General features: G+C 48.3%; 1 protein-coding gene across 1 annotated transcript; it reads right to left on the bottom strand.

Moving 5' to 3' along the window:
* Nucleotides 1-1,578: 1,578 nt before the first annotated feature.
* ube2o (ubiquitin-conjugating enzyme E2O) lies at nt 1,579-27,128 on the bottom strand. The gene is made up of 19 exons (XM_048249373.1): nt 26,514-27,128; nt 13,831-13,890; nt 13,285-13,395; nt 13,052-13,149; nt 12,856-12,919; nt 12,563-12,706; nt 11,891-12,000; nt 11,218-11,368; nt 10,940-11,042; nt 10,116-10,464; nt 8,354-8,508; nt 7,933-8,045; nt 7,570-7,695; nt 7,129-7,218; nt 5,543-6,350; nt 4,786-4,922; nt 4,131-4,334; nt 3,685-3,742; nt 1,579-2,554 (listed from the first exon to the last, which is right to left on the bottom strand). The coding sequence occupies exons 1-19, from the start codon at nt 26,946-26,948 to the stop codon at nt 1,728-1,730; spliced, it is 4,143 nt and encodes a 1,380-aa protein (XP_048105330.1). The 5' UTR covers nt 26,949-27,128; the 3' UTR covers nt 1,579-1,727.
* Between the last annotated feature and the right edge of the window lie 590 nt (nt 27,129-27,718).

Here is a 27,718-nt window from a genome sequence, read left to right as displayed (position 1 = left end):
ATAAGGGGGACCATGCTGGGACAGTGTCTGAGAGGTCTGCCCACCCTGTAGAGGGCACTGTCCAGGACAGGGGGGGCAGATACTTCCAAGAGTATTTTCAAGTGCATTTCACAAAGAAAAAAGGGGGAAAAGTGGAGATGAGGTTGTCAAGGCAAATACATAGAAAACTTTGTATGAAGTCATGAGAATTGCTTTTTTTTTTTTTTTAAAGAGGTGTTCTTAAAAGTACTTAAAAGATGGAATGAGCTGTACAGGGTCATACAGGTGTTCTGGAGCTCCAACTTTGACTGTGTCTAGCGTCATTCTACACGTTACACCAAGTCTGGTACCTGGTCAAGAACATGGAGTTAAGAACTGCAAGAAAGTGCAACAGGTATCTGGCTTTAGTAATGTAAACTTGACACTCAAAATGTCTACATGGTTTTTGGTGCAAGGTGCCAAGAAAAAGTAGCACGGGCTGTTGTTGTTATTGTTGTTGTTGTGAAGCTAAGTGTCTGGGCAGTTTTCAAACATTCTTGATGTGTATGGGTGCATGTGTGCAGGTTTAGGGCAAAAGAAAACTATCAGGAACGTCAACCTTTAAAGACTTCATTGTAAATTTTCAAATCAGATTGTTGACCAAACTGGTTAAAAACTTAGCAAAAATATAACAGCAAAATGGGGTATGAAGACAAGAACCAGAGACTTAAGTTTTGCTGGGATATGTAGTCCATAAAATGGAAGCAAAGACTACAAGTCAGACTGGGCTACATGTCAGTTAATGTCATGGCAACACTGATGAAAATGAGAACAACATCCATCAATTTTTCAGCTGGGGCAGTCTGGGCTAACTTGTGCAAACCCATTGTGTGGTAACAGTTCAATGAATGGCCTATCAGGGACTCTGACCCTCCCACAGCAGTGATGGGCAGGACTCGGGGACCCAACCAACAGCATCTCAAACATCAACAGCCTTCTGGCTTTGGTTGGATCTGTCCCGTCCTGCCTGCCTTCTTCCAGGGGCCCACCAAAACCCTTCTGAGAAACTGAAATCATACAGAAGGGCTCAATAAGGGCTCTCGAATGGCTCAGTCAAGACTCGATTGGGTCTCAAAAATGTCCGTTTCAGCCTCCTCCCCACTGTGGCTGAGCCGTGCCTTCAGTGTCCATGTCTCCCTGAGTGACCAGAGTATCAGTGAACAACATCAGGTGGGTGGGGAGGGGGGTATTTGGGGGTACAGTATTTGTCAAAAAAGGGATGAAGTGTGGGGGTAGCTTATGTTCGAGACGCTCAAGGAACTCGGAATGGGTACAAACACAGCTTGTGGGGAAGGGGAGGGGCTCTAGTTAGGCATTTCAGTACAAAGACAAGGCGACGAGGGTCTCCTCAGGTCACAGGTAAAGGCAGTAGGCTGCTGGGACACAATGCTTCTGGAGCACAAAGAGGGTGAGAGAGAGAGAGAAAGAACAAAAGAAAGAAAGAAAGAAAGAAAGAAAGAAAGAAAGAAAGAAAGAAAGAAAGAAAGAAAGAAAGAAAGAAAAGAGAGTGAGAGTCAGAGAGAGTGTGAGAGGAGGATGCAGCTGGCTGGAGAGGAAAAAAAAGAGAGAGAGCAAAGAGGGGGGCACAGTGCAGCTTTTTGCAGGCAGGTGAGGGGGGAGAACAAATCTTTTCTTGGAGTAGTGCCAAGAAGCAGAGACAACTGGAGGGGGGTGAGGAGAGGGGGCGACAGGGTGGTGGGGATCGGTCCTTATTTGTCCTCCCTGTGCTCGGCGATGCCAGCAGCAATAAGGGCGGCCCGGTACTGCAGCAGCACCCCACACATGCTCTTGACGAAGCCCTTGGAGAGGGGGAAGAGTGGGAAGCCGATGTCCGGGTAGCCGCTGCGCTCGGGCAGGAAGCTGCGGTAGCTCTTTCTCCGCTTCTTTGGTCTGACCGTGGGCTGAGACTCCTTGGTTTGCGACACGCCACTCGAGCCCTGCGTGGTGGACACCACCGCCGCCGCCGCCCCGTCTGACGTCGCCGTCGTTGCCGTCGTCGTCACCCGTCCTGACCCCTCCACCGCTCCGCCGCCCGCGCTCCCCCCGGTCACCGAGCCCTCGCAGTCCGAACTCTGGCTGAGGTCCTGCTGCAGGGTGGAGGCGCTCCCGGACGAGCCCCCGGCCGCCGCCGTGGTGGAGTGGCTCAGGCCCGAGTCCTCCAGGTCCTCCTCCTTGCTGGGGCTGCTGTGCGCCAGCGCCTTGGGGATCTCCTCCAGCGGCTCTCGGTCTCGGAAGCATCCTCCTCCTCCTCCTCCTCCTCCACCGGCTTTGCCGCCGCCGCGCTCCACCACCGTCCCGTCCAGCTCCAGCCAGGACTCGAGCCGGTGCACCAGGCGCCAGCCGCAGGCGTCAAAGTGCTCCCGGATCTCCTGCTGGAAGACCTCCACGGGGTGCTGCAGCAGCGTGGTCATGGACTGCACCATCTTGATCAGCGCCATCTCGTTGTAGCACCGGCTGTTCTCGTAGCCTTCCTGCAGTCCCCGGTCGCTGTCGAAGCCGGCCTCGTTGTAGTAAGGTTCATTTACCAGGATGAGACCTACGGCAACAGAGTCAGTCACACTGATGTCTACTGATCACTGGCCAGTCCACATTGAATTATTTAAAGGAACCGTATGTAAGATTGTGACCAAAACTGGTACTGCAATCACTTTCAAATGACTGTAGAGCGGTGTATCCCCTCCCCCTTCCCCCTGACTGGCAGAGCAGTCAACCCGGATGCCGAAACACTACTGACTTCGTGATTAGTAGATAGGTGGAGGGTGGCGCATCAGGCCAAAACACAACATGACAACATCAACATCAGTTGAGGGCTGCAACTAAATTACAAGATCCTGGTCTTACTACTGTTGTCAGTGATATAAGTATTTGAAATGAACATGATTTCTTAATGTCTAGTGACATCAGGGCCATTTTATGATTAATTGAAATACATTTCTTACATACGGTTCCTTTAATAACAGATCTATATATATATATATATATATATATATATATATATATATATATATATATATATATATATATATATATATATATATATATATAAAAAGCATATCCAAACTCCTCATTATTAGGACCCAGTGTAACATCTTCAGGCATGTAAATTATTCATTACACAAAATTAGACTGTCGTTCTGCATTGCAGAACCTATACGGAGGCTCACTGGGACAGAAATTCTATTACATTACAAAAAAAAAGAATCATTAAAAGTTGAAATCCCCATTGCCGCATCCCTACTTTGATCTGCTTAAGGCATCAAGGAGCTTTTATGAGATTCTCGCCGCAGTCTGTGCCCATATGAATAAAACATCCATCTGCAATGGGATCAGACAGGCAGCAGGACGGGGCAGGTGGCTTCACCTTGAATGGCCCTACAGGACTAGAATAAGAATGGCCCTACAGGACTAGAATAAGAATGGCTCCTGTTCTTCCTACCAGGCAGGTCATACATCACAACTATTTCATTAAAGCAATCCTCAAACCTTGTCAAAATGGATATTGATTTTATTGTTTTTTTCTGACTAGAATTTGAGTATGACAATGTCAGGCTAGTGTTTATGATGAAATTAAAAAAAGACTCCAATAAATCCATATAACAGTCAATCATCAATTAAATTAGCATGTAACGAGAAAACCAATAAAGTTTCATTGATGTTTTCACTGACCTTGGATGGAAATGAGCACTTGTAGCAGGCTAGATTTGCTGGTCCACCTCTCTGTGCCCTGCAGGACAGAATAACCACAGAACACATGTAGTGGGTGGCAAACTTAAATGCAAGAAATTCCCAATCTCCACCAGCCAGAATGAGTCGATTAATTTGCCACTTTCTCTGACAGTCATACAAATCTCATCACAGGACTCAAGGTCTTACAGTCTTTTTGATTCAAAGGCTCCCACACAATATGACTCAGGTACTCAACCACTTCTAAAACCACTTCTCATAAGAAACTGATGAGTCTAACTCAAAATATATGAACCTGACGAATGGGTATAAAACAAGCCTTATCAAATGCAAGGCCCCATGAAAGTCCAAAATAGATAACTGGTCACTTAAAGTGCCCCTTTACAGGTCTTCCCTAAAGCAAAAACATTAGTTCCAAAGTACATTACCTTGCCAATCCAGGTCCCTAGCAGGCTCACGCACACTTTGCCGTTGTCATAGAGATTGGGATTGAGGCGGCCGCTGCACTGGGACAGGTAGCGGAAGAGGGGGGGCACTGCAGGGTAGATGTTGGGGAGCTGAATGTCGAACAGGAAGAGCCCGTCCTCATAGGGTGTGCGTGTGGGGCCCTTGATCTGAGCAGAAAACAGGTCCTGTAGCAGGAAGCACGGAGGAAAAACGCAGGAAGTCAGGAACAGAGATACACACACGCTAGTCAGGAACAGAGATACACACACACACTAGTCAGGAACAGAGATACACACACACTAGTCAGGAACAGAGATACACACACACTAGTCAGGAACACACACACACACACACACACACACACACACACTAGTCAGGAACAGACACACTAGTCAGGAACAGAGATACACACACACACACACTAGTCAGGAACAGACACACACGCTCTATCAGATGCTTTGAATGAAACCATCACTCAAGGCACACTGTTCTCTGTTCAGCATGCATCTGTAGGCTGAGAAGAAATCATCTCAGTCTGGTCAAGTTTTGCCTGTGTGTGTGTATCCGTGTGTGTCCCTGTGTTTGTGTCCGTGTGTGTGTGTGTTGGTGGTGCTCAGTGGATGAGCCTGGACTTGCCATGCGGTCCTCGAAGGTCTTGACCATGATGCCGTCGGGCAGGGAGGTGGCCAGCAGAGCCATCTCCTTCCGCACGGTGCTGAAGAACTTCTTGGCTTCAGCCGGCTGGAACTCCATGATCTTAAAGGTGTGAGTCTCTGAGGGAGAGGAAACGTAGCAGAGACAAATATTAAAATGTAACTAAAGAGATAAGCGTTTGTCTCAAAACTTGACCCCTCTGAAAGTTCTTAGTTTTTTTGGAGGAGATTTGATGAATGGTGTAGCCACTACACCTTGAGCCAATTCAAGAGAGAGAGAGCTGATTCTAAAATAGTGCCAGCTTCGAAAACCAGGCCCAGCAACAAGGTCAGGATGAGAAGTGGTGTCCCTGAAACCCTTATTTTTAACCAACTTGAAAAGGAGGGATCCTAAAATTCATTTCTTTAATCTCTTTGAGTCCTGACATCCCAGAGTCCTGATTTGAGTACAGTGAAAGTGTAATGCAACATGACAGACCTTCTTCTAAAGCAACAACTTGCCTCTTTTTAAGGCATGCGTTTTTATAGGCAACTAGTTTTTTTTCAATCCAGGCTATTACACAGTCCCAACTGGGCTGTAAGGTGGTGTTTGCAAGGTTATTGCATGCTTCTTAGGTAGTTAGCGCTCTAGTTTTAGACCAGAGCTCCCTAGTGCTGTTTTAACTGCAGTGAGGAGAGGAGAAATGGGGCAATAGATTCTTCCCTTCCCAGAGCAGCAGAGTTCATTAGGTTGAAATTACCTGGTGCCTCGTCCAGCACGGAGAACACCTCTCCCTTGGCACTGGTGAAGGTGACGCCAGGCTTGCCGCCGCTCTGCTGGCACAGCACCGGCGTGTCGCTGGGCCACTCGGAGCGCACAGGCGTCTGCGGCTCGGCCTGCGGCTGGGCGGCGGAGGCGGTCGTGGCGGCGGGCCGCTCCTCCTCGGCGGCGCCCTCCTTGCGCTCCTCCTCCACGATGGCCACGACGTCCAGCGTCTTCTTGAGGTTCTCCTGCAGCTTCTTGATGTCGTCCAGGAAGCGCTTCTCCTTGGTGGGCTTGGCGCCCGGCTCGGCAGACGCCGGCGTGGTGGCGGCGGCAGTGGCGGTGGCGGTCGGCGCGGCGGCCGAGGGCTCCACGGAGGTCGGGGAGGTGGGCGAGCCGGTCCACAGCTGCTCCACGGTCATGTTCTTCAGGCTCTCCAGGATCTTCAGCGCCTCCTTCAGCTCCCTCAAGCCTCGCGCCGTGCCCTCCTTACCAGGCTTCTCCTCCGCGTTCCCTGGCGTCGTGGCGGCGGCGGCCGACGGGTCGGGGGTCGCGGTAGAGGCGGCGCCGACGGCCCCCGGGGCGTCCCCGCTGACTGGCGTCAGGGGCGTAGTTTCGGGGGCGGCGATGGCGGTAGCCGCGGTGGGCACTGGGGCCGGCGCCGGGTCCTCCTTGTGCTCCTCCTCCACCGTCTCCCAGCTGTCGCTTTCGTCCTCCCACTCCCACTCGGAGGAGGCGCCGCTGCTGCTGCCCTCCACGGAGGTGTAGTCCGACTCCTCCACCTCCGACTCCACATTATACAAGTGCTGCGGATGGGGCAGATGATGGCAAGAGAACATCCATCAATCGAGAGCTCAAATCAAGTCAAGGAGCACAAGCACAGAACGTAATGGAGCAGTTCAGCCGTATCTAAATGATCCAATTTCAACTTCATTCAACTAGCCTGACGAGCCAGACCCACATTAAAATGTAGGGTCTGGACACTCACCGTTCGCAGTGCTCAGTCCGAGGGGCGGATAATCAGTTGTCTTTCAAATTCCCTCTGCACGCTAATAGGACAGCGGCAGCGCTATGAGTCCCATCGTTTCCCACCAGCGGAGCTAGTTGGCTAGTTCAAGCGTTTGCCAACTTAACAAAAGCTTAACTTCGTGTCACACTGTTAGCCAACAGCAACATCCATCTTATTTGTTTTCAAGTAGCGGGAATTCAAGCCAAACCGGGTTGCAACTCTGCCATCAATCATTATGTTAAGCCCACCTAACGACTCTATACACGATTTCATTGGCCTGATTCAGTTTCGATTTCTGGAGCTCACAAGCCAACGGAGAGTTGCTAGACTAGCCCTGGCAGCAAATGTAATTTGCTGCCGCTAGGGGCGCGTCTAGATTTCTAGGCTATCATTCAACTCCTCTGCAATTACTATGTGAGGGCCATTCATCTCCACGAGAAACAGGTCAGACTTTAACATAAGTTCAGAGAGGCAGTTCCAGACACCATCTTGGAGATCAGAGATATGCAGCGAGGAATGGCTTTGTTTTGGGCTTGTGTGCTGGTGTTTGTGTTGTGTTGTGCTTGATTCAGTACCTGTGGCAGTACGATGGTTTTAGAGTTGTCAGCCCAGACCACCTCCACCTTACTGCTGACATCCACTCTGGACACATGACCCACTGACGTCTGCACATAGAGAGAAAAAAAAAAAAAAAAAAACACAAAGATGGAATTACACTCTCATCTCGCATAGCCACATCTATGTCCAGGCATGTTTGGAAACAACCACAGGGAGATGTGGGCATGTGGGTGACCAGACATTTCAAATGCGGTTTAAGCTATTTACGGACTCAAACAAGTCCTTCAAGGTGGGGTTTGAAGGAATATTTGGGATAATGCCAGTAGACATTATGAGTGGGTATTAGAGGATTCTCATGTCTGGCCCACTAAGACTGCTTTCACTCAAAGCTTGGTTATGAGTGTAAATGTAATGAAATTCCCTCAAGACTGTCTATAGAAGGAATAACTGGTAATTACACTGTCATTTTCGCAGTCCTCTGGGTCAGGGTTGACTATTCTGATGACTATATCCGTGGTGCGGAAATGGAAGTCTGGATGATCAGCGATGTCATAAACACTGACATCCTCCTCTTCACCAATCACCTAGACGATGGAAAAACAAAGGAATGTGCAAGCGTAAACAAAATAAACATTAACTCAATGTTCCGCACAACAAAACCCACACATTGTCGTTAGGTTCAGTGGTTGATTATTATATAATGAATCATATCATTTGTTGATGGATAAAGAGATAGGCTTCAGAGAGGTGACCGGGTCAGTGCAACTGATGTTGCCGATGTCATGGCAACCACACTGTGACCCCACACTGAGTTGGCTGACCTCTACATCGTCGCCCGCAGCGTTGAGTTTGATCCACTTGACAGCACACGTCCTGCCCTTGTGGTCACCTGACTGAATGACCCCATAAAGCCCTGGGTCCTGGGGAGCGGAGGCTGAGAGAGACACACACACACACACACACACACACACACACACACACACACACACACACTATAATTTGCAAGCAAATTATAAGGCCACTAAGGCCCTCTTAGCTATTCCAATCCATGTACTTTGAAGTCTAGGAAATCCTAGCATTCAGGTGGCAATCTACTTCTTACTGAGACTAGCACAAACTAATATGTGTTGAAGCATCATAAAGAAAACAGCCACTGCAGCATTGTGCCATAATTCACCACGTAGATCTAGATATGTATGAAGCATATGGAGTCTATGAATGAGCCATTGTGAGGTCACTTACAGCGCTTGTCGACGACGTAGTCGCCAGGGCAGAACTCGTGGTTGTCCAGGTGTTGGATGGGGATGAGGTCATTGGAGCGGATGCCCGTCTCTAGTCGGCCGTCCTTCCACATGACATCAGCCGAGGTCACTGTGGAGACGACCTCCACCGCCACCCTGTCAGCAGCAACAACACAGAGAGGGAGGGGGGTGTAGGTGTTGGTCAGACAGGGCTCCCTTCCTAAACCACACAGCATACTATACAAAGGCTAGCACAACATGGAAAGCAATGTTAAGTAACCAGGTCTGCAGTAGTGTTAGTACAGTCACATGCTAATTGCTACATAGGCTGAGGGCAATGTTGGCATTTTGTTAGCAGAGCGGAGACAACCGAGGCCCTGTCTGCTGAGAGCGGAGAGAGCTGGAGGGAGCCGGAGGGAGAGGCACCAACGATTGGCTGAGCGGGAAAGAGAAGTGCTAGCCGTCTCCAGAGGGGCCCAAGAGTGCGATCGATGAACAGCTCCTTTGTTTGGCCGCGCCGCTCGATGGCCTGAGCTGGCCGCTGCGATGATTATGATGATTATGATGATGATGATGATGATGAAGATGATATGATACTCTGGCAGACGGATGAGCCCGGTCCGCTGTGCCAAGCACTCACTGCAGCGCAATGCTGTGTGTCTGCAGACAGCACTACTGGAGTGGGAGCAGGCGGTCAAGTTAAGTGTCTGGCTGCCTGCGGCGCAAATGACCGTGCCAGACCTCTTAACCAGAATGCCACAACCTGCACCCTCTGCCCTCCAATTATAACTTTTTAAAAAATTAACTGCAAAAAGTCTTAGTATACTAAGAGTATTGCATCTGTCCTTTCATTGCACCCATCTGCTTGTAACATGTACATTTCAAAGAATTCATATTTTAGGTTTTGTAGGTAATTGCATGCAGGGTGAGTGACAGCACTGTGAATGCCCAGACTGTGGTCCCGTTGGGAGAGCAGACGTTGACACAGACTCAGCTAGGCTCCAGCTGCTCAGAGCGGCCCTGCCCAGAACAAAACCTGCTCTTCTGACATCTGCTGCAGTTCCTGTCCGTCTTGGCCTCCTAGGTGAAGCTTGAAACACTTTCTACAGACTGCAGAGAGAGGAAGGGAACGCAGGCAGCCAGTCTTAATGAGGACTACGATGGCAAGGGGCGGTGCGCAGTACTGCCTTTTCAGCAGTGTGGGTTTTTTTTGCAAACGGCAAACAATTCCACTGGCTCTAAGTGAACACCGAAATCCAGTATCATGTCCTGAAGCAGTACAAATGTAACCCCAAAAAACAACCATCAACTACAATTCCATAAAGCAGAGATGTTTTCTCCCCAGCGTTAACCAATTGCTTTGGAAATCTCTGCAAATGTTTACAAAGACAGCCCTGTGCCAGGTTAATGGACTCTGATGAAGATGTAACCACGTCGAAATGTTAAAATAAGCAATCTAAACATCTGTGCCCCTTTCTAAATTAAAATAAGCAATCTAAACATCTGTGCTCCTTTTTAAATTAAAATAAGCAATCTAAACATCTGTGCTCCTTTCTAAATTAAAATAAGCAATCTAAACGTCTGTGCTCCTCTCCTTTTTACTGCATGACCAGTCCTCTCCCGTGAAGCACAAGAGTGTTACCAGAAGTGAAGCACAAGAGTGTTACCAGAAGTGCGGTGGAACATCACTATTTACTGTGCCAGGTTACATGTGCTTACTGTAAGAGGCCTGAGCACTATGGCCTTCTCCCCAGTGCGCTCACCTGTCGCCGGGCTTGAACTCGCGGGAGAACTTGGTCCTCTTCTTCTTGTGCTTCCTCTTGAGGTTGCGAATGGACAGCGGGATGCTCTTCTTGCGGTTGTGGCCCAGGCCCGTGCTCTGCAGCGAGGCCGTGGAGCTGGCCGACGACGTGATGGAGCTCGTGTCGTCAGTGTCGTCCGCCTCCGCGTCCGAGTCCAGGTCGCCCAGCGTCTCGCCGTGGCCCTCCTCGCCCGTCTGCACTTCCTTGTCCGTCACGCCGTCAGTCCGCTCCATGGGGCCGTTGTTAGGGCAACGGGGCGCTGAGGGGTCCTCCGCTATCCCATCATGCTTGGCCTCAGTTTGCTTTTCACCTGAACACGCACAGGAGAGTAAATGTGAACGCCATAACTACAGACCTCATCTCACTCGTCCACTGATAATAAACCCCTTTCTCACAGGAGAAGAGAAAGTAGCCAAGTGGCAACTAAACAGGTTCTTCATGTAATCCTTGGAAATCTTAAAGGAGAAATCCAGCGAGTTAACATAGATCTCAGAGTACTGTCGATAAATCATGAGCTCCCATGTACATGCACCCAGAGTGTAGATTTGTAGCTGCCTGGCTGCGTTTGGTGCTGGCTGTAGCAATAGATAAAACCGTTTGTGTTCCTTTTTTTCTCACCGACAGTGCTCGATGACCTCGAGAAACAGAGATCTACGTGAAAACTCGCCAATTTCTCCTTTAAGTCAGTCAGAAACAAAGTAGCTCAACTTGGGCCTTTTCTTTGATATTCCAGTTCAACTTTTGGTCAAGATCACAAAGAAATTTGACCCGAGACTCCCACCTACCGTCTGCGTGGTCAGGCTTGTCTCCTGGCTGTAGACGGTTGCCGTGTGAATCTGCACTGTCCGCTGACTTCCTCCCCAGCTCCTTCTTAAACATCCGCTTCAGCTGGTCACACAAAAACAAAACACATAAGCAAGACGTGAACATTAAGAATGGACACAAGGGCCGAGTGACCTTCAGCAGGGAGGACAGTGAACTTCAGTACATTACAAAGACGAAGGGGCAGATTACAGTTGACCCCTGAGAAGCTCGGAGCTCCAGAGTGACCTCACATACGCACCCTCCTGCAGACGGGATCCTCGGGGTGCACCGGCGCCCCCTCTGGCCCCTCGCAGGTGATGCGCGTGGCGTCCACCTTCGACGGGAACACGTAGAGTGCCCGGTCACCCAGCTGCCTCTGCGTGTGGTCATAGTAACCCAACCGCTTCACTCTGAAACAGACACAGCATTATTAGACTCCAAGGTCACATACTGTATGGTAAAATTAACAGTATGTTCTTACATGAATGAATACACACATCACTTGTTGAAGAATGAGTCTCACAAAAGTGACTGTGCCCTCATCCCTAAAAAGCAAATGCTAACTGCTCTTAAAATTGTTGGTTGGTGAGGTATGGTGGATGATGTTGCAGACCGCCTCCCCTTAAAATCACCAAAGGATACTCAAACTATGTATTTTGGGTGTGATTATAGCAGGCTAGAGCTGCTCAACAAGCGCTTCAAAAACACAAGATGTGTGCTGGACATCACACACACACACACACACACACTACGGCTTGAATACAATGAGCGTCTTGGCTGCAGCAGTCCATTTCAATGTCACACAGTAACAAAGGTGGCTAATGACACACACCCCTTCCAGCCCCTGCACAGCATGGACTCATCTGGTGCAACGTGTGTGTGTGTGTGTGCGCGTGTGTGTGTGTGTGTGTGCGTGCGTGCGTCTGACGTACTTGCAGAGGTTCTCCTGGGTGATGGTGGAGGGCGGAGGGTAGACGCTGTCGGAGCCCTTGGGGGAGTAGCTCTTGGTGATCCACGTTACCTTCAGCTCCACCACCTGCACCTGTGGCCAGGGGGGGGACAAGTGAAGAGTTCAGATACAAAACCCTCTAAATCTGTCTGACCACTTTTCTTTTAAATGAGCATTTAAAATCAGGCTCCTATAGGTTTTTGCCTACAAATCGATATTTCAGACCAGGAATAGAGTGGTATTTAGTGGGTTTTGAAGTTAAATTATTTGATTAACGTATACTATGTGTGGAGAGCATCCACTCTCCATCTTTCTCTCATTTTTGACATAGGTGGCATTTAGAGGCTTTTGCATCTGAACCTTTCAAGTCTCTTTACACCCAGCTCAGCTTTCTATTCTTTTAGCTTGGCTGAATAGCTGCTGGTAAATGTTTTTTTCAAAATTCAAAATGCAGACCGAGGTCCATGAAAAGTGAGTGTGTACATTTAAATAACTTTGCATATGTATTTGCTATGTCATGGTAAGGTCATCTTTCGAGGTAGCAACAGTTAGCACTTAACGTATCAGAAATGGGATCAAAAGAACAAAGTGCTCCAGTCGAATGTGGTGAATTTATGTGCGTCTACATCTGTGCGCTTGGCTGGGGTCCACCTACCTCTTCCACTACTACTCGGAACTTCGTCTTCTTACTCAACACTGGCTTTACGCCATACAGCCACTGCACGTTGGCGAATACCTTCGACGGACCAATCAAAACTTGGCCTGGGTAGAACCCATAAGCCTCATCAAAGAAGAGCCCCTGACAGGAGAAAAGCGAGGGATGAAGAGAGGGACGTTAAAGAAAGAAAGAAAGAAAGAAAGAAAGAAAGAAAGGAGTGTGAGCTGCAGTATGACATCTTTTAAAAAGAAGAAAGATGTCAAAGGAATGGTTCGAGAGGCTCCACTCACAGAGTCACTGACGTGAGGACAGACGTCATAGAGTTTGGAGCCATCTTCCTCACTCATTGAACACCTGCATCAAGCAAAATCACACGGTCACGCATGCAGCATCAGAAAAAGGCTGTTAAACAGCTGTTAAAAGACTGTTTCAACGTGAGGAAAAATCCCAACACAAGTGATTAAGTCATTAAAAAAAAAAAGTTACCTGGCTCCATTGGAAAGCTTCAAGATAATATTGTTGCTCAAGTCATAGACCTTCCCCAGCCAGAAGTCGTACACTATGTAATCCCCATACATAAATGTCTGACGAAGAAGAAAAGACAATGTTAGAATGACCTGAAAATCACCACAGGTATGACGTAAACCCATTAACCTTTCTAGAAAATGGTTAGCGGAGACCTAAAATAAGAATGGACAGGTAAGAGGAGAGCTTCTTACCCATATGTGTTGCAGGTCTCGACTGCTGACAGGATATAGGACACAGTTGGTTCCAACCAACTTCACGGCACACTCTATGTTAATGTTGGTGACTATACCACACTGCTTATCCTGTGGGGGTGAAACCAATACACAGAGATGAAACACATCTCACAAACAAACCTTCATATACAGACACCCCTGCACTTAATCACTGTATGACATGCCGGCTCTGCCTATTAAGTTTCATTTTTACTCATATAAAATGAATATGATCATTTTTTTAAAGTTCTGGAGTTTGGGCGCATGTTCATATCCACATGGGTCAACAAGCCCGGTTCAGTGATAAGTCATCACAGTCTCATTAATTAACACCCAATTCATCAAAAGCTTCCACGGCTTTAAGCGAGAAGCTTAATCAAACAGTGAGCCAACGATAAAGCACCAGAGTTGAAAGAGAACAGGGAATGTAGGAATGAGTGTGTGTGTCTCTGTGTGTGTCTCTGTGTGTGTGCACGTCTTTCTCTGTGTGTCTCTCTGCGTGTGTGTGTGTGGGGGGTTACTTACATTGGAATTCAACCGTCGTACAAAGTCTCTAGGCACGATGGATCGATCTTCAAGTTTGAGCTGAGAGAGAGAGGAGAGGAGAGAAGAGAAGAGAGAGGGGTGAGTGCTAACGGTGGAGCACAGTCACGAGTCACAAGCAGTACCCACACTTCAGAAGGTCTCCTCTCCAGCCCTGATGGATGGGGCCCAGCCTAACCTAATGGCCTAAACCTTCTGCCACTGTGGGAAACCCATGCCAACCGCATGAGCTCTAACCCAGACCCAACTTCTCTTAGTCAAGCGATTCAGCTGCAAGTAGAGCAGATGGAGCTGTTGACTACTACAGTAACCAGTTGCTGCCTGCAGTGCATACAATAATCCCTATTTGTGTTTTTAATAACCGATTCATCGTGTCAGTAATTGCTTATTTAGCAGCTTTATGTTTATTGTAGCAGCAAGTTTTCTGTACAGAAAAAAAGTACATTTACAAAGGACTTCAGTAGAATAATAATTTGGCTTTGACTTTGCTTTGTGTGGCAGTTGAGGACATCAAGCATAAACCAGTGTTGCTCTGTGGCCGAGCTACTCATTGGATTCAGAAAGTCCTGATACATTGATTGGTCACACTTGGATAGTACAGCAGCGACCAACTGAAGTTTCACTTTCACACCTCAATGCAAAATAGCCTAAACATACACTACCGGTCAAAAGTTTGGAGACACTTACAAATTTCCATTCCACTCCATTGTAGACAGAGTACCAGCTGAGATCAGTTGCACTGTTTTTTTAATCAGGGTAGCAGTTCAGATTACATTATGTGCACATAATTGCAAAAGTGTTCTCAACTGTTGTAGTAAGAAACGGCTGATCTTTAATGCAATATCTACATTGCCTATTATCAGCAACCATTCATCCAATGTTCCAAAGGCACATTCTGTTTACTAATCTGATATCATTTTAAAAGGCTAACTGAGAAAACATTGGAGAACCCTTTTGCAATTATGTAAGCACATAATGAAAACTGCTGCCCTGATTAAAAAAACAATGCAACTCATCTCAGCTTGTATTCTGTCTATAATGGAGTGGAAATTTCTAAGTGACCCCAACCTTTTGACCTGTGTAGATCTAGGCTACAGATGCCATGTTTTACTCTCTTAAGTCAAAACATAGATCTAGGCTACAGATGCAGTGTTTTTTTTTACGCTATTAATAGTCAAAACATAGATCTAGGCTACAGTGTTTCACTCTCTTAATAGTCAAAACATAGATCTAGGCTACAGATACAGTGTTTTACTCTCTTAATAGTCAAAACAGCTTAATGAAACTGGCGCTCATAGGAAGGAGTCTCTGCAGGGCTGGGACACCAGCACAGACACACTAACTGACAAACTGACACATCCAGCAGGAAGAGGTTTTCCATTTTGTACTGTTAGCAGACACTGAGGAGAAGAGGCCTGCATAAAACGAGGGCTCAAAAGCAGGCCATGGAGATGGGGTGGGTAGTTTGGGCAGCAAACTAGCCAGCGACTGACCGATCACGGCTCGCGTGTGCAGTGGCATTTCAAAAAGGCCACCGCAAAAAGGCCTTGCTCTTCAGAGCAATAACGCGGAGACTGTGGCAGGTAAGGCCAACTGGTCAAAGGAGAGGTGCCAGTTTGGCAGCTCATGAAAACAACAGAGCCCAGTTCCCAACTTGGCAGGCGGCTGCAGGTGGTGCAGGGTGCTGCATGAGAACGGAGAGCTCTGCACTGCACGGGGCTGGGCAGCCACAGATGACTCCATGCATTTCAAATGCTGGGGAGGAGAGTGGAGAGAGGCACGCCGGCTTTTCTCAGGGGGAGCAAATGACCATGGAGGGGGGTATTCTACCATTTGACCATTTGTATTCTACTACTCACTACAGACAGAGGCGAAGCAAATTGAAGGACCATACACACTAAAAGCACAGATTCGATGGAATTCAAAGACACCCAGACAGTTGTCCAAGTCTGAGTGAAATGAACCAAAGGAAACAGCAGAATATACAGACATAAAATGTTTTAAAGGAAATCTGAGGCGCTCACCTGTATTAACTGAATAGCTAGATTTTCTCTAAAACATTTTCAACTATTTGAATCCCTGAAACTAAAGGGCACCAGAGGGAAAGCCAGTCTAACACCCTAACCGCACTCCTCGAGTTCTCGCAAGTTGTTAAAAAACGAGTACCCTTTTTGCAAAACACCCAAACTTCAAGGACAATGAAACACCCCAATACCACATATTACAGGTTCCACGCTGAGTGTGATGATAAACCCTACAGTGGGGACATATTTGGGGAAAGCCACAACCTCTACCCCTCCCCCAACAGTTCAAAAGGGACCTCCACAGGCAAGTTGCCATGGCGAAGGTGCAGCAGATGTCTCTCCAGCATCTCCTGAGTGTGGGAGTGTGAACCCCGGGCTCTGCAGGACAGGGAGGCACAAGAGGATGATGGGAAAAGTAGGGTGTCGGCGGCACATGGCAAAAAATAAGTGACCCAAATTCATTGTCAGTCTCGAGAGAAGCCTTGCTGGCAGCCTGCTGGTTATCTGCAACTGCATCTGTATGTTTTTGGATAAATATTTGAACAGAGGGTGATGTCGTAAGCAACAAATGAGGCTCCAAGTGAATGTCATAGCACAGTAGCGCTACGCCACCGTGCAGCACCGCCAGGCAACTCGCTGAATTCTAAACAGGCAAAATCTGCAGCTACCTAATAATTGGGACCCCCAATCCTAGCAGGAGGAGCATGAGAGTGGTGAGAAAAGTGTGGCGAGAAGCAGGACATATGCTTCATTCATTCAGGCCGCTCTGGGGGATGAGAGAAAGGTGGAGGGGAGGGGGGGGGGTCCTAATTATTAGGTAGCTGCAGATTTTGCCTGTTTAGAATTCAGCGAGTTGCCCGGGGTATCTTGGCATGACGGCATTGTCTGGGACACATGTGCCAGGGAGGGGAGGGTGCCGTGGAGACACCCGCATGGGGCGCCCGACTGGCTTAGGGAGGATCAACGTGATGCCGTGTCATAATGTATGGGCACGCACCGCATATCAACAACACGGCCTACCAGCTTAACGGAGGGCCAGAAATCCACCACACAGTGTGCGGTGTGTATGTTCTTATTTGCCTTAGGCCTTCCCATCCACAGGGACCTGGGTCATGTTTCTGCCAGTAAAAAACAATGATCCTTGCTACTGCTAAACGTGGCTAAATTTAGTGAGTGTGTGGGTGCTGAAGATAACATTTGCAAAGTTTTCAAAAAAGGCCTGCAGACTGACAGGCTGCTCTAAGCTTTAATATTATGGAGCCTCATGGAACTAAAGGGGGAAGAATCCAACTCTGTACACCAGGCTCAGGAAGACAGCAGTACCTTCTCTATCTGCAGAAAGATAAATGTGATCGGTGCAATAGTTTCGCAAACGGGCATAAAAAACAGTTGTCACTCTGCCACAGTAGCTGTATCTCTTGGAAGATCTTAAAGGTGTTGAACCTCAATTACACCTCGATCTCGACTCCAATAATAGTTTTATGATCACGAGGTATCAAGCACCAAACAGAGATTGACAGCCTCCAGTCTTTCACCTCCCCTCTACCTCTCCGCTTCTTCTCATGAGTGATTCTTACTGAAATCATTTTCACGTTTAAGGACTGTGGTTGGGATGGTATAGTGTGGCACATCTTAAGGTAGGGCAAGCGATGCTAAGCGATTAACATGTTGAATGTTTGAGCTCACGATCACGATCTCACGATCTTTGTTACAAAGTTCCAGCTCTGTGAACTGGAAACAAACAAAGTGGGGGAAAAGGGGAACAAAGGGGGAGCTACCTGGGGCGTATCCCAAGTGCGTGGTTTGGTGACAAACCTGGGCAAGTTAACTCCGAGTAAGTGGTAAAATAGAAGAGCTGTATGGCTTCATTCTCCAACAAAACAATGCCATAGGGCTCTTTCCACTGATCATGACGTTAAAAATCAATCGATTACAACTAGCTTAATCATACTCATGAATATTTACCCGATTACCTGATACAATCAATGATGCATCTGTAATGTAAAAGTGGCAACTCTAATAATGACGTACTCTCATTTTAAATGTGCAATTAGCGGCCTCACAAACATTCATGAGACACACTTTCAGAAATTCAGAGAACTTTACAGCCTTAAAGTGGCCCTGAGCTGCCTCTCTTCTCTCCTTCTCTCTCGCACAGAGAAACAACCCTGAGGCTCAGGCTGCGAAGGCAAGGTGACAGCAGGCAGCGTCTCCCCTCCTCTCCGGCTAAATAGCTCAGTTTAGCGGCGGCGGCCCTGCCTGCCACACCAGCTACGGAGCGGAGTGAGACGCCAGGAGATGAGACGGGATGACACAGCATCGCTCGCTGACAGGCCAGCCGAAGACAGAAGGATGAGGAAGAGAGGAGAGGAGAGGAGGAAGAGAGGAGAGGAGGAGGAGAGAAAGGGAGGCTGGAGGGATGAGGAAGGAATGCAGCAAGATTCCAACACGTGGAGCCACATGCTAATGAGGATTCTAGAGATTGCTGGTAAGTGGTGGAGTCTGCCCAGGATTTCACATGGCTCTCAGCTTCTGCTGTGGGGCTGCACCAGAAGGCCATTCCAACTCTCATTGGAATGCTCTTGTGCCATTTTTCCCCCTCTTCCACAATCAAGGTGCTTTAATAGACTTATTATACTTCCACTTCCCATTTCATATCTAGTTTCAACCTAATGACTAATAATTATCTTCATAATTGCACAATTGGGCCAAATTAGTTCACCTGCTAACACACCAGTCAAATGAAAGGTTTCTCTTGAGAAGGAAGAGGAAGTGGTGATGTTGAGGAGGGCTCTGCCGGGAGACGCCACTTCTCGTTGGCATTCTGCCCGAGCGAAGTGTCCCGAGGCCAGGGGGGGCGGGCAGGCTTGTAACTGGCAATCTGCAGCGCGCGGGCACTTCATTTACTGATTAGAGAATTGATTGGCCAGACTGTGTGGCAGCCTGCGTTCTTTCGGGCCTTTAATAGCTAGTTTACCCTGCAGCACCCACACACACACAAACACTAAAAGGGCCTCCTGCAGCAAGTGTCTGTGTGTGTGTGTGTGTGTGTGTGTGTGTGTGTGTGTGTGTGTCATCAGTAAATCTGCTGAACTACCTCCCAGATGACAGCTCCCAGGCCACAGACCCAAATCACCACAAAACAGGAAACAGGAGGCTGGGCCATATTATCGATTCCCCCTGCATTCCACGCCTACTGTAATCTTTTCCAAACAGCCTGTCTGTCAAGCCCTCCCGGCCCCTCCTTTCCCCCCAACCCGTCTCTGCTCCGTTCTGGGATGAGGACAGAGATGTCGGAGGGGAAGACAGATTGGGCCTGCCCCCCCGGGTTAGCAATTTTTCATTACGCACTCACAAGCATCCTGATGAGACGGCCTGCTTCCCCCTCAGAATTCACCAGGACTAACTATCAATAACGCTTCACGAGAAATCCAAACCCACCCACAGCGCTAACATGTAGATTTAGCTTCTCTCTCTCATTTTAACTGCTTAGTGATGTAGTTAGCCGTTTGATTGTTGCCGTCGTGACAACAACTGTCCATATGTGAGCGTGAAAGGAGCCCGGTTTTTATTATTTTATTTTCCATTATAGTCCACAAGGTCATAAACATGAAGCTATTTCACCCATGAAGACTTGTCAGCTATCGCTAATGCTGCCCTTCTACGATGCTGGGAGTTTATGAAGCGTACTGCAGCTGGATGTCATGTCAGTCTCTTAAAAATAGATGGCGATGGGTGATAGGAGGATGGTGGGGGGGGGGGGGGGCGGTCATTCGCTGAGCTGCCGTCTGGCTCTCGCTGTGAAGACAGTGAGGGAGTGATTGAGTGTTTTGAGGGGGACGCATCAATCTTGTCCCTGTCTGGCTCCAGACAAAGGACCTCCCAGCGCATGCCGTTTCCCCTCAGCGTGACACCGCTGTCAGCCGCATACTTTCACCACTGGAGATGCAGCGAGGCCGCAGTGCTTTCAGTTATCTAGCAATAATACAAATACACACACACATACACACACACACAAACAAACTCACATGGGGTCACTACTCGAAAAGACCAAACAGGCAAACAATAACTTGTCCTTGGTTCTAGCCACTTCTTGTTTGCTAATATCTATTGGTGCCGTCAGCCATGAGAAAACCTCTACTTTGTGCCTGAGGAAAGGTCAACGGCCTAGGGGCCAAAAGCACCTGATAACCTGATAATGGGAGTTCAGTAATGATGTTTACTGGGAGCGCGGGCATTGTTTACACACCAGAAGCTGCCAATTAACAATGCACAATGGTGATGCACAATGCCATTATCAGAACAAAGAACCATCCTCCTGCCTGGCAACAGGCAGACTGTTCTGCATGGTGGTGTGGTGGTGACAAGGGAGATGGAGAGGGAAGAGAGGTGTGTGTGTGTGTGTGTGTGTGTGTGTGTGTGTGTGTGTGTGAGTGAGAGAGAGAGAAAGAGAAAGAGAGAAAGGAAGAGAAAGATGGAGGGAGTTCTCCTGGACCTTCCTGCACACTCCCTCTGCTTTAACTCGCATCCTGTGCGGCCAGCAGTTTTTACAGTGCTAAAAAAAAGGCGAGAGAACAGAGATCCCTCCGGGTCACAACAAAATTTGGATAATTAATTGAACACCTGACTGCGGAGGGTCTTTTCAGGAAACCACACACACACACACGACAACAAAGACTTAGCGCAACGAAACAAGAACACTGTCACAACCCTCGCCCTTGGCTGCACCCACTATTAGAGGGTGCAGATTGATTACAGGGATCAATAGGAATCCGCCTGTCCCAGGTTTGTTTGGACATCCTGGGCTAATGAACACGAGTCGTTTCCCTGGAGGCCCCGAGGGAAGAGCAGCGCAGCACAGCGTGCGGAGGAGCGACCGAGAGAGAGAGAGAGAGAGAGAGAGAGAGAGAGAGAGGAAGAGAGAGAGAGGAAGAGAGAGAGAGGAAGAGAGAGAGAGAGGAGAGAGAGAGAGAGAGAGAGAGAGAGAGAGAGAGAGTAATGTAAAAAAAGAGATAGAAAGAGTAATGGAGAAAGAGCAATGGGGAGAGTGAGAGAAAGTGATGGAGAGAGACACCGCATGGAGAGCTGCAGCTGTGGAGGAGCCACGCCTTAAAGAGCAGACACTCCCCGACCTGTCTACTCTACACACACACACACACACACAGAGAGAGAGAGAGAGATAGATAGACAACCAGAGATAGTCCTGACTGCACCATGGGACTCTGCAGTGCTCGGCGACCTTGCTGTTTCTCTGGGTCATCAAGAGCTGCACAGAAAGAGGCAGGCAGGTTGTGCACACACACACACGAGAAAAACACACACAAACGCTCCACTCAAATGGGATAATAATAATGTGGTTGAAGGATGCCCCACAACTGTGCTACACCCCAACCTGTAGAGACATCTAAAACAATAGACAAACAAACAGACAGACTTAACAGTCTCTGCTGAAAACACCAAGGAGCCTGAATGCAGCTGTGCAGCTAAGAGGCGTCCGCTGCCAGTCCCAACCTTGACCCTTCACCTGTGCTGCTGAGCGCACACAGGCTACTAAGAGGCGTCCGCTCCCAGTCCCAACCTTAACCCTTCACCTGCGCTGCTGAGCGCACACAGGCTGCTGTGGGACAGAGTCATGACGACACCAGTCAGGTTTCATCTCAGCGTCCAAAACCGGCTCAAAACAAGCTGAGGTCAGCTTCAGAGTGGCACTGTATGACCACGATGCTATATTAGGTCAATGACAGGAGAGGTAATGTCCATGCGTGATGTTGGTGTGTGTGTGTGTGTGTGTGTGTGTGTGTGTGTGTGTGTCATGGGGGTGGGGTATAGAGTGACGGGAGGAGTGAGAGTGAGAAAGCAGAGGAAGAGAAAGATGGCAGAAGAAAACAAGGGAAAGTGTGAGAAACAAGGGAAAGTGAGAGTGTAAAACCAAGTGTGAGAAAGACAGATAGAAAAAGGAGGAGGAGGAGGAGGAGATGGAGAGCATCTGATGCGTTATCTTGGGAGAGGTAGATTTTCCACATTACATCACTGGGCTGCATCCTTGGGGAGGGGAGTGAGAGAGGCAGAAGGAGGGAAGGGGGGAGGGGAAGAGAGAAAGGAGAGAACGAGAGGAAGACGACGACGACGACGCCACTTGGACAGAGCACAGGAAAGAAGTCTACACCTTTTTGGCATCCCAGCGCGCTCCGGCCGTCCTTCCCTACACGCCAGCAGCCGTGACCTCTCGACCTCGGAGTCATCTCGCCACCCTGCCCCCTCCAACCGCTCGGAGTTTGACTCCTGTTGTCATGGCCATGCCACGCCTGCACCAGAATTATGTGTGAAACTGACAGCAGACACTGGAAGCCCATTTCTACACACACACACACAGAGAGCTGGCAGTCGTTGGCATTAGGTCAGCCCTGCTCGTCTCTTTTGGCGGGCGCTGGCTGCATGGCAATCTGTCACCGATTAGCCGTCTGCGGTGGACAGAGAGATTACGCCTGCCTTTCCCCCTCTGTGCTCAGGACTTATAGCCAACCAAGCGCAAAACACACTAACCTGCCCTTAAGACTCCCCCCATCACAGCGTATTACAACTGCAGCGGTCAGGCTGCTCCATCACCCAGTCTCGTTTTTCAATGACGGAGCTGAACGTTAATGTTTGCACTATAAAGGCCCTGGACTGGGGGGGGTCACAGATGTGAGTATACTGCCCTTAGTCCTCCTTAAGTCCATTAAGGTCTTAGCACCGATATAGCCAATGTCAGGCAGAGCCTCTCTGGCCAGGAGCAGAAAGCTGTAGCAGTGCCAGTGAGGCTCTCCAGTAAACACAGAGCTGGCCACGGTGTCAATCATAGGACTGCTTTGAGTAAAGATGGATCCCGCTGATGGGCAGACAATTGATTTGTTCGGTAGTGCAAACAAATAAAGAAAGTGAGGCGCAAAAATGCACGCATGCAAATAAGCATTAAAGAGAAACGAAACCCTGTTATTCAGGATCAGAGTGAAAAACAAGACATGAATTCCAAAACAAAGGCTTTGTGTTTTTGTCACGTTTACAGACCAATTCAATTCATGTCAGTCACTCAATCCGTAGGATGCCTTTGTCAAGGCGTCTTGACGTTCAACTTCTGCAACAGCACGACTCACTGCATGTGCTTATTTACGTTTCAAGCAATTACTCAGATTAATTGGACAACGCTGAACAGGGAAAGGGAAAAAAAAAAAAAAAAGTGCTGCCATGGCCTAAATAGATTCTCTGACAGGAACATGCTTCCCTAAGTGAAGAGAAAATGGAAATTTAAAAGCCTATTTAAAGCGATCGCCAGTCCTAATTAGGTGGCGGCTATCGGAGCCCCAGCAGTGCTAGAATACCAGCGTAAACAAAAGGGCTGGCCTGCGGGGGCTTGGCTGGTAACCAGTCACCAGGTTCATCCAATAGCAACACGCACACTCAGAGCACACAGGATGACTGTGCAGAAAAAAGCAAGCAAGCTGCGATGCTACATGCTAACAAGCGCTCGTGTGCGCTGCGTAGGTTGGGTCCTGGGACGGGTAGCAAAAGCATGGCAGATGCCTCATTGAGCCCGCCTGCCTGGGAGACGTTTATGGGTTCAATGACATTTGACTCGAGCCCCCCCCCACCCACCCATCAATCACTGGATGGGATGGGATGGGAGAGCCATGCATTCATCCACACTGGTGCTTAGGACATTGCCAGGAAAGACGTGACTCTTCTCCAAATTGCTTTGGAAGCAACAGCGGAGTGTGTGTGTGTGTGTGTGTGTGTGTGTCTCACAGCACCTCACAAATATTAAACAGCTCTGGCAATAAACATTCATATTCCCCCACGCGAAAGCCAACCGTAGAAAAAAACTGAAGTGCTACATGAGGCAGGCCATGCGGATGGAGGCTATTGTTGTTAATGCGCCTGAGGGCCGCATGAAGACTGAGGCTGCCTCTAAAAATGGGGTGTGTGAGACTGGAGTGGGATAACAGATAAGGGACGCCAACTCTTCATCTCTCTTCTAAATTTAAAATAAAGAGGGGAGAAACAAGCTAATTAGCATAGCTACCATCTGTCCCACTGCACCCAAGTCGACAGCAGACCTGGCCACTTCACTCTCACCCGCCCCATCCCCCTCCCCCACCAACCCAGCCTTCCCATCTCCTCCTCTGCTGTGTCATCTCTCCAATCCTCCCCCCTCCCTCCTTCTCCCGCTCCATCCATCCCCAGGGGAAGGCCTGCCGGACAGGGCGTTGGCTCCCCATGACTTCAGCGGAGATGGGGCACTTAGCCTCTTCAGGGCTGGGCTGGGCTGGTGGTGGGCTCTTAAATCAGCTTGATCAACATGCCTTAACTTGATCAGCATGCCCCACTCTCTCTGTTATCTTAGAAAACGAGACTCGCAGAACGGCATGCAGTCAAGTGTGCTCACTGACTTCTCGCTTTTAGGGACTGAATTTAAGCACACACACACACACACACACACACATTGGCAGGCATTCATCATTAAATAGATTTCAATCAAAGCCATGTCTGTGCAGGTTGTGCAGTGCCCCGTCTTATTAATCTGAAAAGTGTCTGCCTCCCAAGGATGAATTTCCACAACAAACACTATACACTGCAAGGTGGTGGGATGTTTTTCAAAGGAGACGGCATGTCCCACTCAATAGCTGATTTTCATTAACAGCCCCTGTGTTGGACCGCGTGCTTGTGATCTCCAAGGAGACCAAGGACTCAGTCTGATGGAAGGCAACAAATATGTGTTGCATAAAAGCAATCACCTCCCAATGCCTCTACAAAACAGGGTCTTACTGCCACTGTAGAAATGCAACCCCACCTAAACTAATTGGATTTAGGCCCATCAAAAGAAGTTGAGGACTGCAGTAAACAGTCCTGTCTGGTAGTTCATGTCAAGCAAGGGAAGAAGCAGCAGCAGCAGCAACCCTTGTTAACAGATGGTGGAAAAGTCAGGGGTTTGGGGCGACAGCAATTACGCCAGCAGAGGCTGCAGTCCAGGCCTGACAAATGGCCGTCATGGGATGCCGTAACGCCAGATATAGCAGTCATCCCCAAAGATGCCCGGCTTCACTTAGGCCTAGATGGATCAATCTGACCTTCCTTCTAATGGTCTCTCACCAACAGCTAATCTCTTGTGTTATATATTCCATAGTCAACATAAGGCTAACTAGACACAACTTCTAACAAACAAATATTAATCAGAGATCTTGTCACTCAACCTTTCAACCATTTTTAATAGTAATTGGTTCATAATTATTATAAGGCCAATGAGAATTGATAAACCCACCCACCCCACCCCAGCTTTGATTGAAAGCAAATTCTATTACAAAAAAGCCACTGGCAAATCTCAAGGTGCTCTTATGGGGGTAGACATCAAGAAAAGCGAGGGGTGTTTTTTTTTTTTGTAACCTTCTCCTTCTATAGTATAGCATCACAGCTTGACCGATGGCTACTGGGTGGAAGTCAGAAGAACATAGAGTCTGTTTGCAAACTGCCACTGACTCCCATTATTCCTCCACAGTCAACAAGATGAGGCTTTGTCATGAGTCAGAGACCACTCCACACACCAGACTCAACCAGAGCGTTTCATGTTCACACAATGGACTGCAAAGAGCTGGAGGGATGCAAGAGCTGGAGCACCTTCTAGGCCAATCATGTTATGTTGGGACTCTGGTAGTCCCTAGCTCCATCTTTTCCCTGCCCCAGCAATGTATCATGCATGACCATCCTTTGGTCAAATAACTGTGTAGAGCCTTGCTGATGTAGGCCTACAACTTGCATGATGTGGCAGAGAAACTATGTGCTGGAAAGATATGTCAGACTGATTGGGTCACGTTTACATTTTTAATTCTAACATAGCATTAATTAATCTGCTTTTCTTTTTCTACCATGACACAGTGATATGAAATTCCAGCAACAACCCTGTCTAACCGCCTCACAGCTGCACGCTGTAAATGGCAGTGAATGCTGAAAAAATATTGTGATTCTGGTGGTCTTTAGATGGCTTGTACACACCTCATGCGAGCTCGGGACTTTTCACAAGTCAGCAAATGTAGGCAGGATATGTCATAGTCACGTTCAAAGTTGTTTGGCAGGATTCCATCTACCGAGCAATGGGTTAACGTTAGCCGTTAGTGCATGGACCTTAGCTTGTTAACTTGTTCTGTATGCAACATGAATCTCTGCACACTGCAAATTGATTGACTGATTTACTGAACCTACATGCAATCCTTTCCATGGCCTGTATATGTTCTTCCCGTTAGATGTAGCGAGTAGCTGTTTGACAACCAGTTTGTTTGAGCTGACAACGTGAAGTAGCTAGCAAGGCAAGCTAATGCATCAGTGCGTTCCTTGCCATATTGTCCATTCCTTTGCGACCTTGCTGGCCAACTACTTCATATCGGGTGTTCAACGAGGCGTTGTACTGGATAAGACAGACAGTTAGCAATAGTCAGCTAATGAGCACATCTTACGTTAGCTAGCTAGCTGACAAAAATGTTGGTGTGGTACTGGTAATACTGGCTAACAAACGAACAAACGTAATGTTAGCATAACATTTCCCGGGTGTGATGCCCAGCCAACAATGAAATAGCCTAAATATTGTGAGAAAGTAGCGCTACATTTTACACTTACCTTGGTTTCATGAACGTCTTGCTTTACTCCATCTGGATACCACTGCACCCGTACAAAACCTCTTCCCAGAGGCCGTGTCCGCGAGTCCGCAGCACCGTTTTCTGTATCAGAGTTACCGGAGACAGCACATACCCCACAGCCGCCGCCACCACCACCTCCTTTACCTCCGCCATCGCCCGCTATGTCCACATCTATATCCGAATCAGAGTCAAAATCATCCTCGCCATATATCATTACCACAAGGCCAAATCGGACCGACCCACGATGCCGACCTGAGACTAGGTCGTGGGTGAAAAGGAGTCGTTCAGATCCTCCAGCTGAAGGAGAGAGCGCCATGGAAGGAGGCTCGGATCCTGGGCTAGCTGCCGGGGAAATGGCTGGAGTCGGGGATGGGGATGCTGCGTCTGTAGCCTCCGATGCCACGGGTTCCGCCATCGCTGCTGTTGTCGGGGAATGATGCGAAAGAGCGAGAGGGATGGTAGAGAAGGGATAATGAGCAGAAACCTGTAACCAGGGACCTGCACGTGTTTACGTCGGTACGTATCACCGCACGTTGGTAGAAGCGACGAAGCCGTTTCAAAAGAGGGAGTGGAATAACAGCCTGACAATACTCACAAGATGTTAACAATATGCAACGACAGAATGACCACCTGTCAGCCTATAGGCCTACTCATTTATATATATAAAAAAAATCAACTCATCCAATTATTTAGTTAGCTAGTTAAATTGAGTTAAAAGGCAAAGTGTGTTTGATTTAATTTGGCGCGGCTAACATAAATTGGAATGCAGAGAATATAGCAGTCTATAATTGCACAACTATAGGCTATATAATAAGAACCTAAAAGACAAGCTATTTTGTAGTCACATAACACCGGTAGTAATAGCCTATCCAACAATAAAGCACATGTTCAGCTCCACCCACGCAACATGGTAAATTCATTTGGCCGCACGGTGTCAGTATCGTAGTTCTACATGCGCGCTTCATCCTGGCATACCTTCTAGTATAGGGCCTATCGTAACATTAAGCCCCAGTCTTCACAAACTGCGAACTGACATCTGTGTATGTATATCGGTCGGAGTAGTAACGAGTCGTGGTATGCATGTGACTAATACAGCCGACCAAAATACAAAGATGGTTATACACAGTAGTTCTGGGTTCTGGGTTGGCAGTTCAGTGGGTTCAGTCGAGGTTGTCTGATTATCGA

This window comes from Alosa alosa, chromosome 7 (assembly GCF_017589495.1).
Source record: "Alosa alosa isolate M-15738 ecotype Scorff River chromosome 7, AALO_Geno_1.1, whole genome shotgun sequence".
In the NCBI taxonomy this organism is placed as follows: Eukaryota; Metazoa; Chordata; class Actinopteri; order Clupeiformes; family Clupeidae; genus Alosa; species Alosa alosa.
Note: the sequence above shows the minus strand (reverse complement) of the source record. Positions and strands in the feature narration are given on the sequence as shown.

What these genes read in the sequence shown, in the direction of transcription:
- ube2o (XM_048249373.1), bottom strand. Translation starts at nt 26,948, where the DNA reads ATGGCGGAACCCGTGGCATCGGAGGCTACAGACGCAGCATCCCCATCC. An exon ending in AAGCTTTCCAATGGAGCCAG is followed by an intron (nt 12,920 to 13,051) that starts GTAACTTTTTTT and finishes TGCTTGATGCAG; the next exon opens with GTGTTCAATGAGTGAGGAAG. An exon ending in AGGACTGCGAAAATGACAGT is followed by an intron (nt 7,219 to 7,569) that starts GTAATTACCAGT and finishes CTCTATGTGCAG; the next exon opens with ACGTCAGTGGGTCATGTGTC.